We start from the raw sequence: 14313 nt of genomic DNA on the forward strand, positions 1-14313 counted from the left end.
CACGCTACGCCACCAAAAACCAGTTGTCTTGGCTCACCCTGAACCAAAAGATGTTCTTGCCACTGACGATTTTCAATTTCATGATAAGTAGTGAAATCAGTAGCGGCATTTTACAGCTCGGTTGGCCGACGGCGTAGCGCCGCCGTCTTATAAAGTTTTGCTATTTTGCTCGACTGCGGGTTCGAATCCAGGTTGTGGCGATCTTTTAATAAACGTATGTTCTTTTATTTATTTCTTTATACGTGGCAGTGATGTAGTGCTCACTTATACAATCATAATCGCTGCATTGGATATGGGATGCATTTTGAACATTTTCAGCAATATGTTTGCGAATGTGTGACGGATCAGGTGACCGAGGCAGACAACATCTGCCGCTGTCGGGGCAAAACAAACACGCACGCGTAGCCAAACCAGTAGGTTCAAAAACCAGTCGGCACGTAACAACGGAGCTGGAGGATGCCAGATCGTTTAAGAAGTAAGTGAAACATGATTCCTTACTTTAACTGTAGCCGCAAGGAATCATGTTTCACTTACTTCTTAAACGATCTGGCATCCTCCAGCTCCGTTCCTCCAAAATACGCTCGCTCCCGTGGGCAGCTACTTCCGTTTTCGCTTTCGTGTTGTGTTGCGCCGTTCGTGTTGCGTTGCGGCATTTGCGGTTGTGATGTGGCTTTTGTATTTTGTGTTTTGGCGTTCGTGTTGTGTTGTGGCGTTTGCGTTTGTGTTGTTGCTTTTGTATTTGTCTGAACCTTCTCGGCCACCGTACTGATGCCTCTTTAATAGGCTACATAATAGCAAACATGTTTTCCTGCTATTTCTGTTTTCTATTTTCTTTTTGCTGTGAGAACTGCATTATAATATTGAGGTGCTATTAAGACAACAGACAGTTGTCCCCTTCCCCGGGGCAGGAGGGCTGCGTTGCATCCTGCCGCGCCAGACAGTGAAATAATGTGCACAGTCCCCCAAATGAGGGACGAGGGGAAGGAGAAAGGGGGGGAAAGAGGTTTATCTCTGGCCAGACGGCTGGGAGGAGTCAACTTGCCACTTGGGCTGCTTGTCATGTACAGCCGCTTCAGACTGTTGATGTTGTTGTTGTTTTTTTGACTCACGTCTCCTTGATTCAAAGTCAATGGCAGCAGCTGTTTGACCCAAACACTCCAGCCTCCTACAGGCAGCTCAGAGATGTGAAATGCTCCGGGCTGTGAGGGAAGATCGTCTTTTCATAACAAATGTATAATAAAACAAAATACGTTGTGCAAATGACGATGTTACGTCTCGCCTTAGATGGAGGCGCAGCACGTTTCTGTGACGCATCACGTGCGAGCGGGAGGGAAATGTCTCTTTTTTTCTTTTTCATGCTTGGAAGCCCGTGGCTCATTTCCCTGATGCAAATGAGAGCTGCGAGCGAAAACCAGAGGAAGCAAATGCTATTGGAAGGCTGACAGCTCCGTGTGGAAAATGTTGTGCGACTGGCGCTGAGCGAGCACAGGCTCCCAGTGTCTCCCAGTGTGCGCCGCCGGGTGGAAAGAGGGGGATGAGCTGGGGAGCGGGAGGCGGTTGGGGTGGGGTGGGGTGGGGATTTCCCTTTTTTTTTTTCATGCGAGCTTGGGCATTGAAGGGGTTCTCTCTAAAACGCATGTCACCGCGAGCCTGGGTCTTGCACGAGGGCTTTCCGAACTGGTGATGACAATGTCACTTACTTGCGCTCGCAGGGGGACAATTGGTGCGACCGCAGGTTGTAGCCAGTGAGTGTGAGAGTCTGACCTGAAGGTGCTATTCTAAGACATACAGAGATCTTTTGGATCTGAATGTTGACTCAAGACGGAACCTCCGAAGCGAGGGACTTGTGGGCACTTAGCATCCAAGAACTGCGTGTAGCCGACTCCCATCCTCCAGCAGTTCTTGTAGTTACGTAAGCTCCAGATATATAAATATACTTTCTTTTTTTTTCACTGTGAGAGAAGAGGCAAGCTGTGAGCGAGGACAGAATGGGAGCACCTTGTTCCTTTTATATTTTGTGCACCGACGAGGTCCCCCGTCCTGTGATCTCCAACAGTAGACCCACTTCAACACGTGCGCACTGTGGGAAGATTGTGCCGCAGTAACCTCACACTCAGGATAAGATTAGGGAGGGGAAATGTGGAACACCGGTTTCTCTACTTGCTTTCAGTTCGTCCCTGGAACTGCTGGTTTGGCCCCTGAGGGCCGAGTGCACATGGGGCTCCGCACTCACAGAGCATTTTAAAGAGTGGGGTTTATTGAACAATGGACAATACAGGTTAGACAAGCAGTCACACAAGCAGCCAAGGCACAACGTAAAGTAGCATTCAAAGGTTTAACCAAATACAGGGCGGGTTCACACATGTGTGACAGCTTTATGGTGGGAAGTGTAGGCGCACCTATCGTTCATGCCGCATGAGGTCACCTTTAGTGACAGTTCTGCAGGACCTTGAAGGAATAAAAATGTTGAATAAGCATGTGATGCGACGGAGCACTCTGAAGGATACAACGTTTTTATACTCAAGTACTACACTGAAGTACAATTTTGAGTTATTGAGTATTTCCTTTTCATGCCTCTGTATTCTTCCGCTTCTCTGCCTTTCACAGCAAAATATAGAGTGATATATTTTTTTGAAATTCATTTTAAAAAGGTTCTCTCTGCTGGATGAAAGTGGATGACTGGCTCATTATCATCATATACTCCACTGCATGTATATCTGCTGTAGTTTTTAGGGATATCCAAATTAAGAAGTTACAGTAAAAATGTTATGTATATGAAATACCATTTTCAAATCCCCTTAAAAATACAGGTTCTACTGTCAGAACAATGATAATGTTCTCATCTTTTCTCAATTTGTTACACACATGACCGTGGCCATGTGCACTTACCCGTTAATCCTATAGTCTCATTCAACTCATCGGTCTTGATCTAATCTAATTGCCATCTAAACTTTGAATGAGTCAGTCTTATTCCGGCCGACCATCCTGAGAGGACAACTGAAAATAGCCTAATTGATTTAAGCTAATCCGCGTGCAGCTGGCCCACGGTCTGCCGCCCAAACTCCTGCACGAACTAGTCCCCCTCACATTAACAGCAGTAGCCTGACAACCATCGTGCCATCGCTGTCCTTGAGCAAGGCACCTTGAGCATGCCCGCCCTCCGACCACAATCACTTCCGATGAGTTCACACCCCACAGGAGCGGCACATGGGCGTCACGTGACAGCATCACCTACAACAGGTTAAAAAACACGACCGAGCCGCGTGCGTCCTCGGTCTAAAAAGCCAGATGTTTGGAGCCGTCGCACGAGGCACAGGTAACGTCGCAGCCAATGGGCGCGCGGGAGGGGTGTGGGGGAGGGCTCAACTGCGAAGAGGCGGTCCGACCCGGCGCAGGCACACCGCACACCTTCAGATGGAGATGAAGTAGCAGCAGCACGCCGACAGAGCGACAACAGCGTGTCCGCGGCGCACATCCGGAGGGGGTTTCGTGTCTTCAGGTGGGGGAACAGGTGACGGAGCGCACCGACCGACCTTCTCTGCCGCCTCGACGTGCATCGGTGGGAATCACTGCTGTTCCACCTACACCACCCCCTCTACTACCTCTCCACCACCCTCCCCTGTAGATATACCTCAACTGCATGCATTTGGAGCCGATCATTTCAAGCCCAGTCCGCCAACATGGAAAATGCGCACACTAAATCGGCGGCCGAAGTTTTAGACAACTTCGGCGTGAACGAAAACACCGGGCTGACTCTGGAGCAAGTCAAAGCCAACGTGGAGAGATACGGACCGAATGGTGAGTAGAAGTCCTCGTTTGTCTCTTTCATCCTGATTTCAGGTCAAAGCTGACCCGCGCGTGTCACACGGCGCGTATCGATTACTGTTGTCAGGAAATCCCGCTGCTGCGTTGCAGCCTTCTGCGAACCATGCGGGTACAAAAATGAAATAAACGCAGCCCGTTCCCTCTTACGCAGTCGGAAATGTTAGTGGTAACTTCATTGATGCATCATTTTTTAATATATCAGTTAAAGTTAGAGGCACAGGTAGGCTCATCAGGATCAATTGATTTTAATCCCATTATAATAGTAGTTCAACTTATTTTTGTTGCTCGGCTCATGTCTCGGCTCATGTCCCCTCCGTGTTAAACTATGCAATTGGCATCGTGAAGTACCCCCCCCCCCCCTCTCCTCCTCCTCCACACCCCCAGATCTAAGGTGTTGACACCGTAATGAGGCATCCCTGCCTGTCATGCATGGGATCAGGAAGTGGAAGAGGATGTGCCTGTGAGAATGAAACGGGCCTGAACAACCTGTTTTCACTTTCAACAGTTCCATACACATGGTGTATAGTTCCAGGTTCAAATTACAGGACGGTGAGGAGAATAGGATGTGAACGTTGAGTCATTTAAACATTTTTCGAGTGCTAAAGATCACAAAAAGGTCAGTGCAAGTAAAGTTGCAGTAAAGCAGGTGGCTTTCAGGTGAGAATGAAGCCTCTTTTGAGCATTCTGGGGCAGCAGCTCTCACACACAGCCCTCCCTCTCCTTTTATATCATAGCGGGTGATCAATAAGTGTTCTTGTGTTTGTGGGGGGGGGGGGCACCTGACATCACCACACCTATCCCTCCCGGGCCTGTCATTTGCATGTGTGGCCAAGCTGCGGTCAAACAGTAGCCCTATTGTTGCTGCCAGCCACCCTCTCCGGGGCCTGTGATGACTTCATGGAAACAGAGAAGCGTCTTGCCTCAGATAACATCTCTTTCGCTTATAGCTGTGAACTTCCTGTCTGCCTTGTGCACATTGCAGATGCATGCTGGAGGGAGGGAATGCCCCCCACCCCCACCCCTCTTTATTTTCATTTATCTTTGCCTTCTGAGGGTTACTCACTATCGCTGCATGAAATTGGGTTTGTGGATCATTTTAGTGCACGTTGTCGTTGTCTTTCCCCTCTGCTCGCCAACCGCAGACCTTGAGTCTTCTCCTACGGAGCGTCCGCTTCAGAGCTGTTTGCGGGTGGTATGCTTACCTCTCCCCCAATGGCGCACAGTGCTTCACTCGCGTAAGGCGTAGCTCGGTTTCATTTACTAGCAGGGTCATTAGCTGTCCGCAACGGCCGAGCGGTTCCTACAAACGTCACAGACCTTTCTGATGGCTGTTGTCAGCTCATTCAACCCCCACCATCAACATACTCATCTCCCCTAATTGCTTCTGTAGACAACTTGGGAGTAGAAAAGCGGTCTGGTGTATCGGCTTTGGTTCACGGCGTTTGTGTACATGGGAAACTCTGTTTGAACTCAAACCTAGCTGCTCTTTTTAAAGTCAGAATGGCTGGAGTTTTTCCATTTACTTGCCTCATTGGAGGGTATTCATTTCACACTCTTAAAGCTATAGACCCTTGGGTTTTATAGTTCTTCTAGTTTACTAGGAAGAGCATCAAATGTTGCCTGTTGCTATGAATAAAGTCCGGTTCTGGCTTGTCAGTACTTTAACGTGCATCTGACAGTAAATGTCTGCTGAGCGGCGTCAGGGTTTCTGATCCCTCTCTGAGATGTAAATTAGCTTAGCCTTGCCACATATGCACCACCGTTAACTACAAAGCCCTCTGTGCTGACAGGACATAGCTAACTCTTTTTATTCACACCTTTTATTTGTTATTGTGTCAATGGGAATGGCAGATTTACTTTTCGGAACTACAAGCAACACCATTTTTTTACAAGGCCGTTTATCAACCTGAATTTGAAAAAGATGGTTCTGTTGTAGTGGAAGAAGTGTGTGTCTGTGTGTGTGTGTGTGTGTGTGTGTGCGGGTGCATTAAGAATCTCCGGGGTGATGCGGCTTGTGGTGTTTGACTATTGTGTCCTGTGCTCTTGCAACCCAAATTCATAAAGCCACTCAGGGAGGACATTTTGTCCTCACAAGCAATCCACCTGTTTGACCTCACCAGCGATTTTCATAGTTGCTGGCGTTGTTGATCCCTCCTTTTTAAAAAAAAAAGATTTTACTTTCCTGCTCCGTCAGACCAATAAATATTATTGATGGATGATTGATAAATGGAGAGCAATCGAGGTTGAGGAATGGTCTCTTTGAAAATGAGTTTAATTGCTGTTGATTGATGGCTTTCAGCAGCATCAAAGACAATCTGCACCCCAATCCACAGCTTCATCCGCACTGTGCACATGAGCTCCACCAAAGTCCTGTCCGTCCCATAGTCGTTAGGCAATTTGTTTCATTCTGTTGTTAGATGGCGTGTGGGCTTGTTTTCCAGAATAAATGTGTTTTTGCCTCTCCGTCGCGGAGGGTGTGTGACGTTAATAACTGCCCTTTCCTCACACTGGTTTCTGCCACGAATAATGATTACTACAACCTCCTCTTGCGGGACCTCAGGCAGTCGTTTCTCTTCCTGCTCGGCAACTCGGCGCTCGCTGCCGCGTTTGAAATGCGAGTCATTCTGCTGCCCCCCCCCCTCCCTTCCTCCTCCTCCTCCTCCTCCACACGACACACTGGTTGCACATTACATCTCAAGCCGTGGTTTGTTGGCCTCCGCTGTCACTCGTTCTGTTCTGGTTCCCTTGAGAGTCAAACTGTGGCAGCCGCAGCGTCGGCGTTTTTGTGCGGGGGGCGAAAAATATAAATAAAAAGGAGAGTTAAGTTGTAGAAAAGTAATTCGAAGTCCTCTGGGTGTTGAGTCATTTCGCTGTTCTAGTGGAGCTGTGTGTGTGTGTGTGTGTGTGTGCGCCTGCCCAGCCGCCTTCAAAGGAGCTGTGATCCTGTTCCAGCTTGTCACTTGTCTTGCCTGCTTCCCTCCCACCGCTGCATCTGTCAGTCACCATCATCCGTGCCCTTATGGCACGATGACGTGGTCACCGGGCTCTAACGCTCTGCCCCCTGCTGAGCGCTCCATCAGAGCCCGGCCCGGGTGCAGCCCAAAGAGGGGCTCTGGGTTTCAGGAGGGGGAAAATGCCGCCGACGACGACGACAACACACAATCATTTTTAAATGTGTTTATTTCAGTGTGACTAGAGTTTTCTTCCCCCTTTTTTAAGTCAACCAAACAGTTTCCAACTTCCACACATTGTCTGTGATCCTTGGTGCCCCTGCTTATCTGCACCTACTGAAGACGTAATGCTCTCAAAGCGGGTCAAAACAGCCGGACACATTGGAGCGAACGTTACTCAAACAGCGTGAAGCTCACTGATGTGTTTTTATCTATGGCACAGAGAGACAGGATGCATCAGACTTTAGGTACACTACACACGTTTGTAGGACCAATACCTTGTAGTTCTTTTCATTGGATGCTCAAAGAGTAGGTCATGAAGGTCACACCATCCTTTATAGTGTTTATTGTCTATTGTTAGTGGGTGGGTGTTTTTTTTTGGTGTGTCATTTGAAGAATAGTTCTGCATTTTTCAGATCAACCATAGTTTGAATGTCCTCCATTGCTGCAAGGCTCAGATTGGCAGCGTCGTACTATACCGGGGATTTGATTGGACACCAGTGTCGCTCTGGTTTTAAAACCTAGAATAAAACCCTAAAAATAGCATAATGTTAAGACCGATATTTCAGCCTGCCGTTTGGAGGGGGGGGGGGGGGGTGTGGGGTGGTGTCACAGACTATACCGCTTCTCTTATTGGCTAGAAGGCCGCCGCGATGCAATCCTCCCTGCTAGCAAGTTGGGATGTTAAAGAAAATGGTTCTTTGCACAGCTGTGACCTTAAAGAGTAAGCTCTAACAAGATATGAGCTCTGTGCTAACTCGCCAGCACAACTCCTCATACTGTTGCCTGCTAAATTGTAGATCAATGCTCATCTTTTTGTGTGCTTCAGAGTATTTATTTAAACCTGGTTATGATGTACTTCAAGCAGTATACTGTGGGTGTGCAGTCAGAACCCAGTTGTGTGCAGTGAAAATGCGGCAAATTAAATTTCTTATCAGTAATCTATTGATTTTGAGATAAATGAGTAGTTTCAGTGAGATCCGGATTGTGAAAATATGCAACGTATACAGCACCAGACAAAAGCTTAGGCACTCAAACTCCACGTTCAATTCAGTGGAAAATGATGTCCAAACATTTGTCTGGTACTGCGCATAGCCTCCAATACTCAATCATGACGAATATGAGAGTGACGCTGCCCTTAAACATAAAGCTTTTTAGAGATAAGCCTCTCAAAAGAACTTCCTTCCATGCTGCTCTGACAGTTGATGTAATTTCCTCTCTCTATCCTCCCAGCATGGAGAGAAGTGCAGGGTGATCACCTGTAGCTGCTGAAATAATCTCATTGAGCATTACCATTCTCTCCTCTTGTGACCTTCATGCCATGCATGCTTGCATAATGATTTGACTCTGTGAAATGAAGCTATCATTTCCTTTTGTTTGTCAAGAGAATGCAACACAATGTCCCCATGGGAGTCCGGTCGGCAGGTTTGAAATATTTGCCCACGGTTAGTTGAGAAAACCTAGCTGCAGCTCGAGGCTCGTCCTGTTGCAGCTAACTGAGCAAAATACATTGTGATTTCAAATGCTTTTTAACTCGTGCATAATGAAAAATAACCTTAACCTTGGTCTATAGGGCTCCATTCATCCCAAAAGTATTTTTATCCTCTCTAAAGTCTGTGTAAGTAAATCAAATTGTATGCTTTTCATTACGTTATAATCATCAATAGTGTTTCAATTAAATGACTTGGGAAATAAACAAAAGTTGTCACTAGTGGTTTTAGGAGCCTAGTACAAGCTTAAGTTGCTGTCCTCTTCAAACAACTTGATTCAAGTTTCTCACAAACACAACATTTTATGAGATTCTAATAACCTCCAAGTATGTCGTGGCGACAATTGCGGTTCAGTGTGTATGAAAAGCTACAGGGATGTTTCTTCACACTGAAGTGTGAGTGTTGAGTACGCACATGTGCATTGTGTGCCTTTTCTTGTATTTTTAGTGCAGCAACTTAAATCCAGTATGAGGGGTTTCCGGGCCTCTAATGACTGGACTGTAGCCGCGTGCCGTTATGCTGCAGAAGAATGATTAGCAACCAGTTGGTACCACTTCCCCCTTTGCTCCGGATCCTCTGGGTCAGTATTCAGAAGTCAGCGGGGATCCAGAAGATAGTCGCTGACACTCACCCACTTAACATGCCTGAATAGGGCTTCCTCAGTGCAGGGAAGCCTTCCGGGCATCAAACACCGACTCTGCCAGCAGACTGCAGACGTCTCCTCTCTGCAACTTAGCAGCGATGCAAGATAATAAGGTTGGGGAGGTACCCATTTGATATGCTTAATGCATTCAGACCTTCCTCTGAGAGACCACATTAGGGCTGAGTGGACATAGGGAGCTATAGTAGACGTCATTAGGGATTTCCATCATGCTATTTATAGGCCTGTTTCACTGTTTACTAAAGTCTTTACATCGATTCACCTATGACTCCCTGCTCAAACTTAGCCAGTCGGCTCCTTGCCTCCTTGCTACCAGTCATCTGTATTGGCAGCCTGCATGGACTCAGGAAATCTATTGACATTTTTTTGTTGTTAATTCTGCATTAATTCCTTGTTGATTGACAACACAATTGACAGATAATTCCTTGCAAAGAGCTGGCTTTCGAGGGGTCTTTGTGAGCCAAACTGCCTTGGTAACTGCTGAAAACAGTCTCATATTTGTCGTTCGTGAGTAGAGGGGTAAGCGTGAGATTAAGGCTAAAGCTCCTTTTTTATTTATTTACTTAAGTTTTTATCAGCTGATAGTTTGCAGAGAGCTAAATGGACCTGTTTGCCATTTTTCGTCATAACCCCCTGGACACAGAAACCGGGGCCATGTTCCTCATACCCGGTTCAACTAAGACACTCAAACGTCCTATTAGCCAGCTTAAATGAACCCAATGACTTCAGTCAAGCTCTCCTGGTTTCTCAGAGGCTGACCTGCACTCAAACAATCTCGTTAACTTGAAACCAGCCTTCAGGAATGAGGATTATTGCGCTTACCTGTCTAAACTCTCTGCTGACGAGCAAGAGATGATCGTGAATGCATATGAAGAATTAAAGACCATAATCATGGCAAAATCTAACGCCACCTCCACTGCAAGGGCTCGACAAGAAGCAGGACAAAAAAAGTTAAAAGTGTAAGTTTTGGTAAAACGTACAGGCTGATTTGAAGTCCCCAATCGGATTATAGTTCTTTAAATGTTATCCGGCTAACTCGGTTATCCGGCTACAAGGAATCGGGCCCTGGAAGTGTCTCCCCTCAGCGAATAAACAAGTGCTTTCATTGTGTGGGCCGGAGGGACGGAGGTGAAGTCAGCATTCAGGCATGTGCCTGGGCAAGCCGCTGGTTGGCACAGCCCAGATGAGTGTGAGGGAATCCTTGGCAGAGGGAAGCCGGGGAAACCCACTCAACACCTTCCCCACCCCTCCTCTTTCCCCTCCTGTCCGTCTTGTCCTCTCAGTCAGTCAGTCCGTCCGTCCGTCTGTGTGTCCAGCATTCCAGTCACAGCCTGCCTGTTTGCCATATAAAGCATTATTCAACGAGGGTGGCTCGTAATGGAGGGTGGGGGGGAGGGTGGGGGGGGGGCTCATGGTCAGTCTGGTGGAGCATGGAAAACGGCAGAACTCACTTCTCCACATTTGTGCTGCTGCCGCCGCTGGCAGAGTTCAGCCAGGATTTCCCTGCCAGTTCAACCGTGTCCAACTCTGACAAGTCTCCAGACAGCAAGTTTGAAAAGCTCTCCACAATTACCCCTCGGCTAAGATTCCGCAGGCGTGGAACGGTTGTTCATGGACTCTCTTCTTCACAACGCTCCGTCTCCCCAGGAAAGGAAAGGAAGAGAAGGACTTACGAACCAAATTAGGAGAAGTTATTTCACCTGAAACACTTTTCCATCTCCTTCAGGCGTAACCCCCCCCCCCCCCCCCCCAGATGGCCCTCGCCGTCTTTTTGAACACTTAGAAGCCGTGGAAGGACTCCAGAAGTCATTAGGCGATCCGGGCAGCCGTTCTGTCCGCAGTGTCACGATTGATGCTGGCGTAGTCTGGACGGAGGCGACTCTTCCACAAAGACATCATTGGTACTTTGGCTGTACCAACGCGTGGCGCCTTTTTATTATTATTTGAGGCTTGCTGGTGAACTATATGAGGACCTGACAAACGGCGTGACTAAGCACGCCGTGTCCCACTCAATCAGCAGCACCTTTTTAATTTCTTTTTTAGAACATGACTGATGTGTTTTCTACTCACACTAGTGACTCATATGAGTGGAGGGTGTTGGGTTCTTGTAATCTAACTAAAAAGGATGCTCAGCTTGCCTGGTTATGCAAACATGGCCCTGCGTAGTACAGAATTGAAATTGTTCTAATGACCAGATAATTCATTGTAAATAACTTGTGTTACAAAGAAATATGTTCAGACTTAATAAGACTGAACTACAGTCTTCTGTGGGCCCGAAGCCACACTAAAACTACTACAAGCAGAATTTGAAGCATCCTGAGAATCCATGAAGCAGAATTAGTCTCAAAAGCATATTCTGGTAGTTATTAATGTTGGTAAAAAAGCAACAACAAAGCGTCATCCGATAGTGTTGCTGCTCTGAGCATTTTCTCATCATAACCGAGCAGAACCTTTTCAAAATGTTCCTTTTGTGTTCATGCATCTTGAAGTTGGATCGAGCTCATCAAATGTATTAACTGCTCTTTCTCCTCCACCCTCTCCATTTGAATCCTTCACAACCGACATGGTGCGACACCCTCAGAGCTCCCAGCTGAAGAAGGTAAATATTGATTTTTCCAGTGCACTTAAGATCCGCCTCCATTTTATAAGACCTGCTCAAGTGTCTTGAGCCCGGATCCTTTCTTCTCTGTAGACCAAGCGCTAGACTTCAGCAGTCTACACCAGGCCAGATTTCCAACAGTGGACACTCGCCACTATAAATACAGGGTTGTCTTTACAACTCAATATACTGTTAATACATCTCGTAGACCCACGTTGTGTCCTGACAAATAAAAGCCTTTAAACCTTTAATTGTGTCCGTGAGATGCATGAAGTTATTTTTGTTGTTTTTGTCCATGCGTATTTCAGGCAAGTCCCTATGGGAGCTGGTGGCGGAGCAGTTTGAAGACCTCATGGTCAGGATCCTGCTGCTGGCTGCCTGTGTCTCCTTTGTAAGTATGACCACACTAATTAAAAATGCCTTTGGCGTTTCTCTTTATTTGTTTGTGATCTTGATTCTCTAATGATCAACCCTGTGGAGTGTGAGAGCCAAAATTGGAAACAGTCCAGGAAATTGCCACCTAAAAGGCTCGCTCCGCTACCTCCGTTTTTTGGTCCCTTTTCATGTGTAAAGCTGCACATTGCATGCTCCACTACCCGATGTGTTGGTACCACTTCAGTGGGGAGAAACGGGGCGGCGCACTTAAACCGAGCTGGAAACAAAACTATTAATCAAGGCGCCGCACTGCAGCGGACCCCGGGTTGCGGCCCGAGGGTGCTGGAGGTCTTGAGTTGTGGAGGCTCCATCCATTACAGCATGTCCAGGGATGGAATTGCCGTTTCCGTTTCTGAAAGTAGGAAAAGTAGAAACTGTACATGACACGACGGCTCTCCTCCCAACTGCTGTCGTGCTAGCAGGTACGGGCGGTGAGTGCACGCCTTTTGGAGCGCCGCCTTGACTTTTCTTCGTGCAAGTCAGCCTTAAAAAGGTTGTTTATAGTGGAACAAGGTCCTGTTCCACTGGCGCTCTGACCCCCCTCATGGTGTAACCACGACATCGCTGCCTGGAGTGGTTTCAGCTCGGTGACTACACTACACCAAGCTTCCTTGTTACCTGACCCCAAATCACAACTCTTTTTCTTTTCATGACCCGCATGCTCGGGCTTTTACTGGTGATACTAGGACAGTATTCCTTTAACACTTTAACTTTGCTATTTGATCCCGTTTTGTTCGTCGTCGGGGAGTGGCACAAGTAGAGAAAACTGGAGTGAACCTGGACCAGGGACTCATTTGGCTGTTGTTTTGAATATATTCAAAGTTTGCTGCTCCGACTCATTGGCCTCCTTTGCATGACACAATGGTGGAGTTTATCAGACAAGGTTAGGCTACTTTATGACGTATAACATCATTAAAGGTAATTGGGGATTCACTCAAATTGGTGAGCTGCACATCATCAATGGTGCATCAATTTATCAAACTAAATAATAAATGTATCTATGGTCATGTTGCTGAAGCCCGAAGCAGCCCTCTCTTGGAGGTGTGCTTGGAGGTTAGAGCCACACCACCGGAAACAATCGGTGTACTTCCTCCTTTTGAGTTGAATGGACAAGGAGGGCCTATCTTGTATTTGGTTTTCCACGTCCCTACGTGTAGTCTAGTTCAAGAGAACAGGAAGGGACTGGAAAAGACTCTTTAGCCTCCTTTGTGTACGATTACATTTTTCAATAGGTGACTAAGAGTGATTGGTTTTTTTTGCCCTGTCCCTATACATTTGACCATTTTGTTGAGTGCAATGTGCAGACATTCACTAACAATTTGCCATCTGTCTGTTTGTTTCTCCGCATTGTGTGTGTGAAGAGTGCAATCTTTCAAAGCTGCAGGGATAGATTTGTTTTTGCGATGAAGCTTTTGATTTGGAATAACGATAAATCAGCTTGAATGTGCCTCTGATGGCCAAACAAAAAGGGAGTTAAATTTCCACCAGATTCCTTTTTAGATGAGTCCTGAAGTCCAAACGATTTCCTGCGAGTCTCTCCATTTGAATTGCTATTCAGCGTGAAAGTAGCAGTTAGGTATTCAGACCCCTCTCTTGACTGGGCACTGATTGTGTGAAGTGTCTTTTTGAGCGGTCCTCACTGAGAGGACTGCCATTGTTGCCCTCCAATCTCAGCTCAGTAACTCGGGAGATTTACCGTCTCAAATGATGGGCAATGATGAGCTATCGACCAGGCTGTGGCCGAGCTTAGACGCACACCCCGCTGCTCAATGCACCTGGAAGACCATTTTCTTTGTATCAATTGATGAGCCCCATAGGATTGTATATCCACCTACTGATCTCCCCATATTTCTCTCTGCAGCTTTAGATAGTTTTTTTAGGTTGAGCTACCAAATAACATGCGAGCTTCAAAGTCATTTTGGTGAAGCAGTTCATTGCTAACAAAGTGGCTGACACCTTTGACACCCCCAAACATTAGTATTGAGCTGCTGTAATATTTAATCGGTGAAGAAATAGCTAAAGTATAGAATAATTGTATGGTATATTTGTTTTTGAGCCAGGTAACTAATCTATAGGAGATTGAGAGCAATGGTTTTTCCTCTCAGCACGGCAAAAGCAGAAGCAGTGACTTAG

General features: G+C 46.8%; 1 protein-coding gene across 1 annotated transcript in view; it reads left to right on the plus strand.

Moving 5' to 3' along the window:
- The first annotated feature begins 3380 nt into the window (after positions 1-3380).
- The window catches only part of atp2a3 (ATPase sarcoplasmic/endoplasmic reticulum Ca2+ transporting 3), a 32634-nt gene continuing 21701 nt past the window's right edge, over positions 3381-14313 (plus strand). The window contains exons 1-3 of the mRNA XM_037466980.2: positions 3381-3798; positions 11728-11745; positions 12054-12136. Coding sequence (XP_037322877.1) covers positions 3681-3798; positions 11728-11745; positions 12054-12136 — 219 coding nt within the window. The 5' untranslated portion in view covers positions 3381-3680. The remainder of the gene's footprint in view (positions 3799-11727; positions 11746-12053; positions 12137-14313) is intronic.

Source organism: Pungitius pungitius, chromosome 16 (assembly GCF_949316345.1).
Source record: "Pungitius pungitius chromosome 16, fPunPun2.1, whole genome shotgun sequence".
Lineage (NCBI taxonomy): Eukaryota > Metazoa > Chordata > Actinopteri > Perciformes > Gasterosteidae > Pungitius > Pungitius pungitius.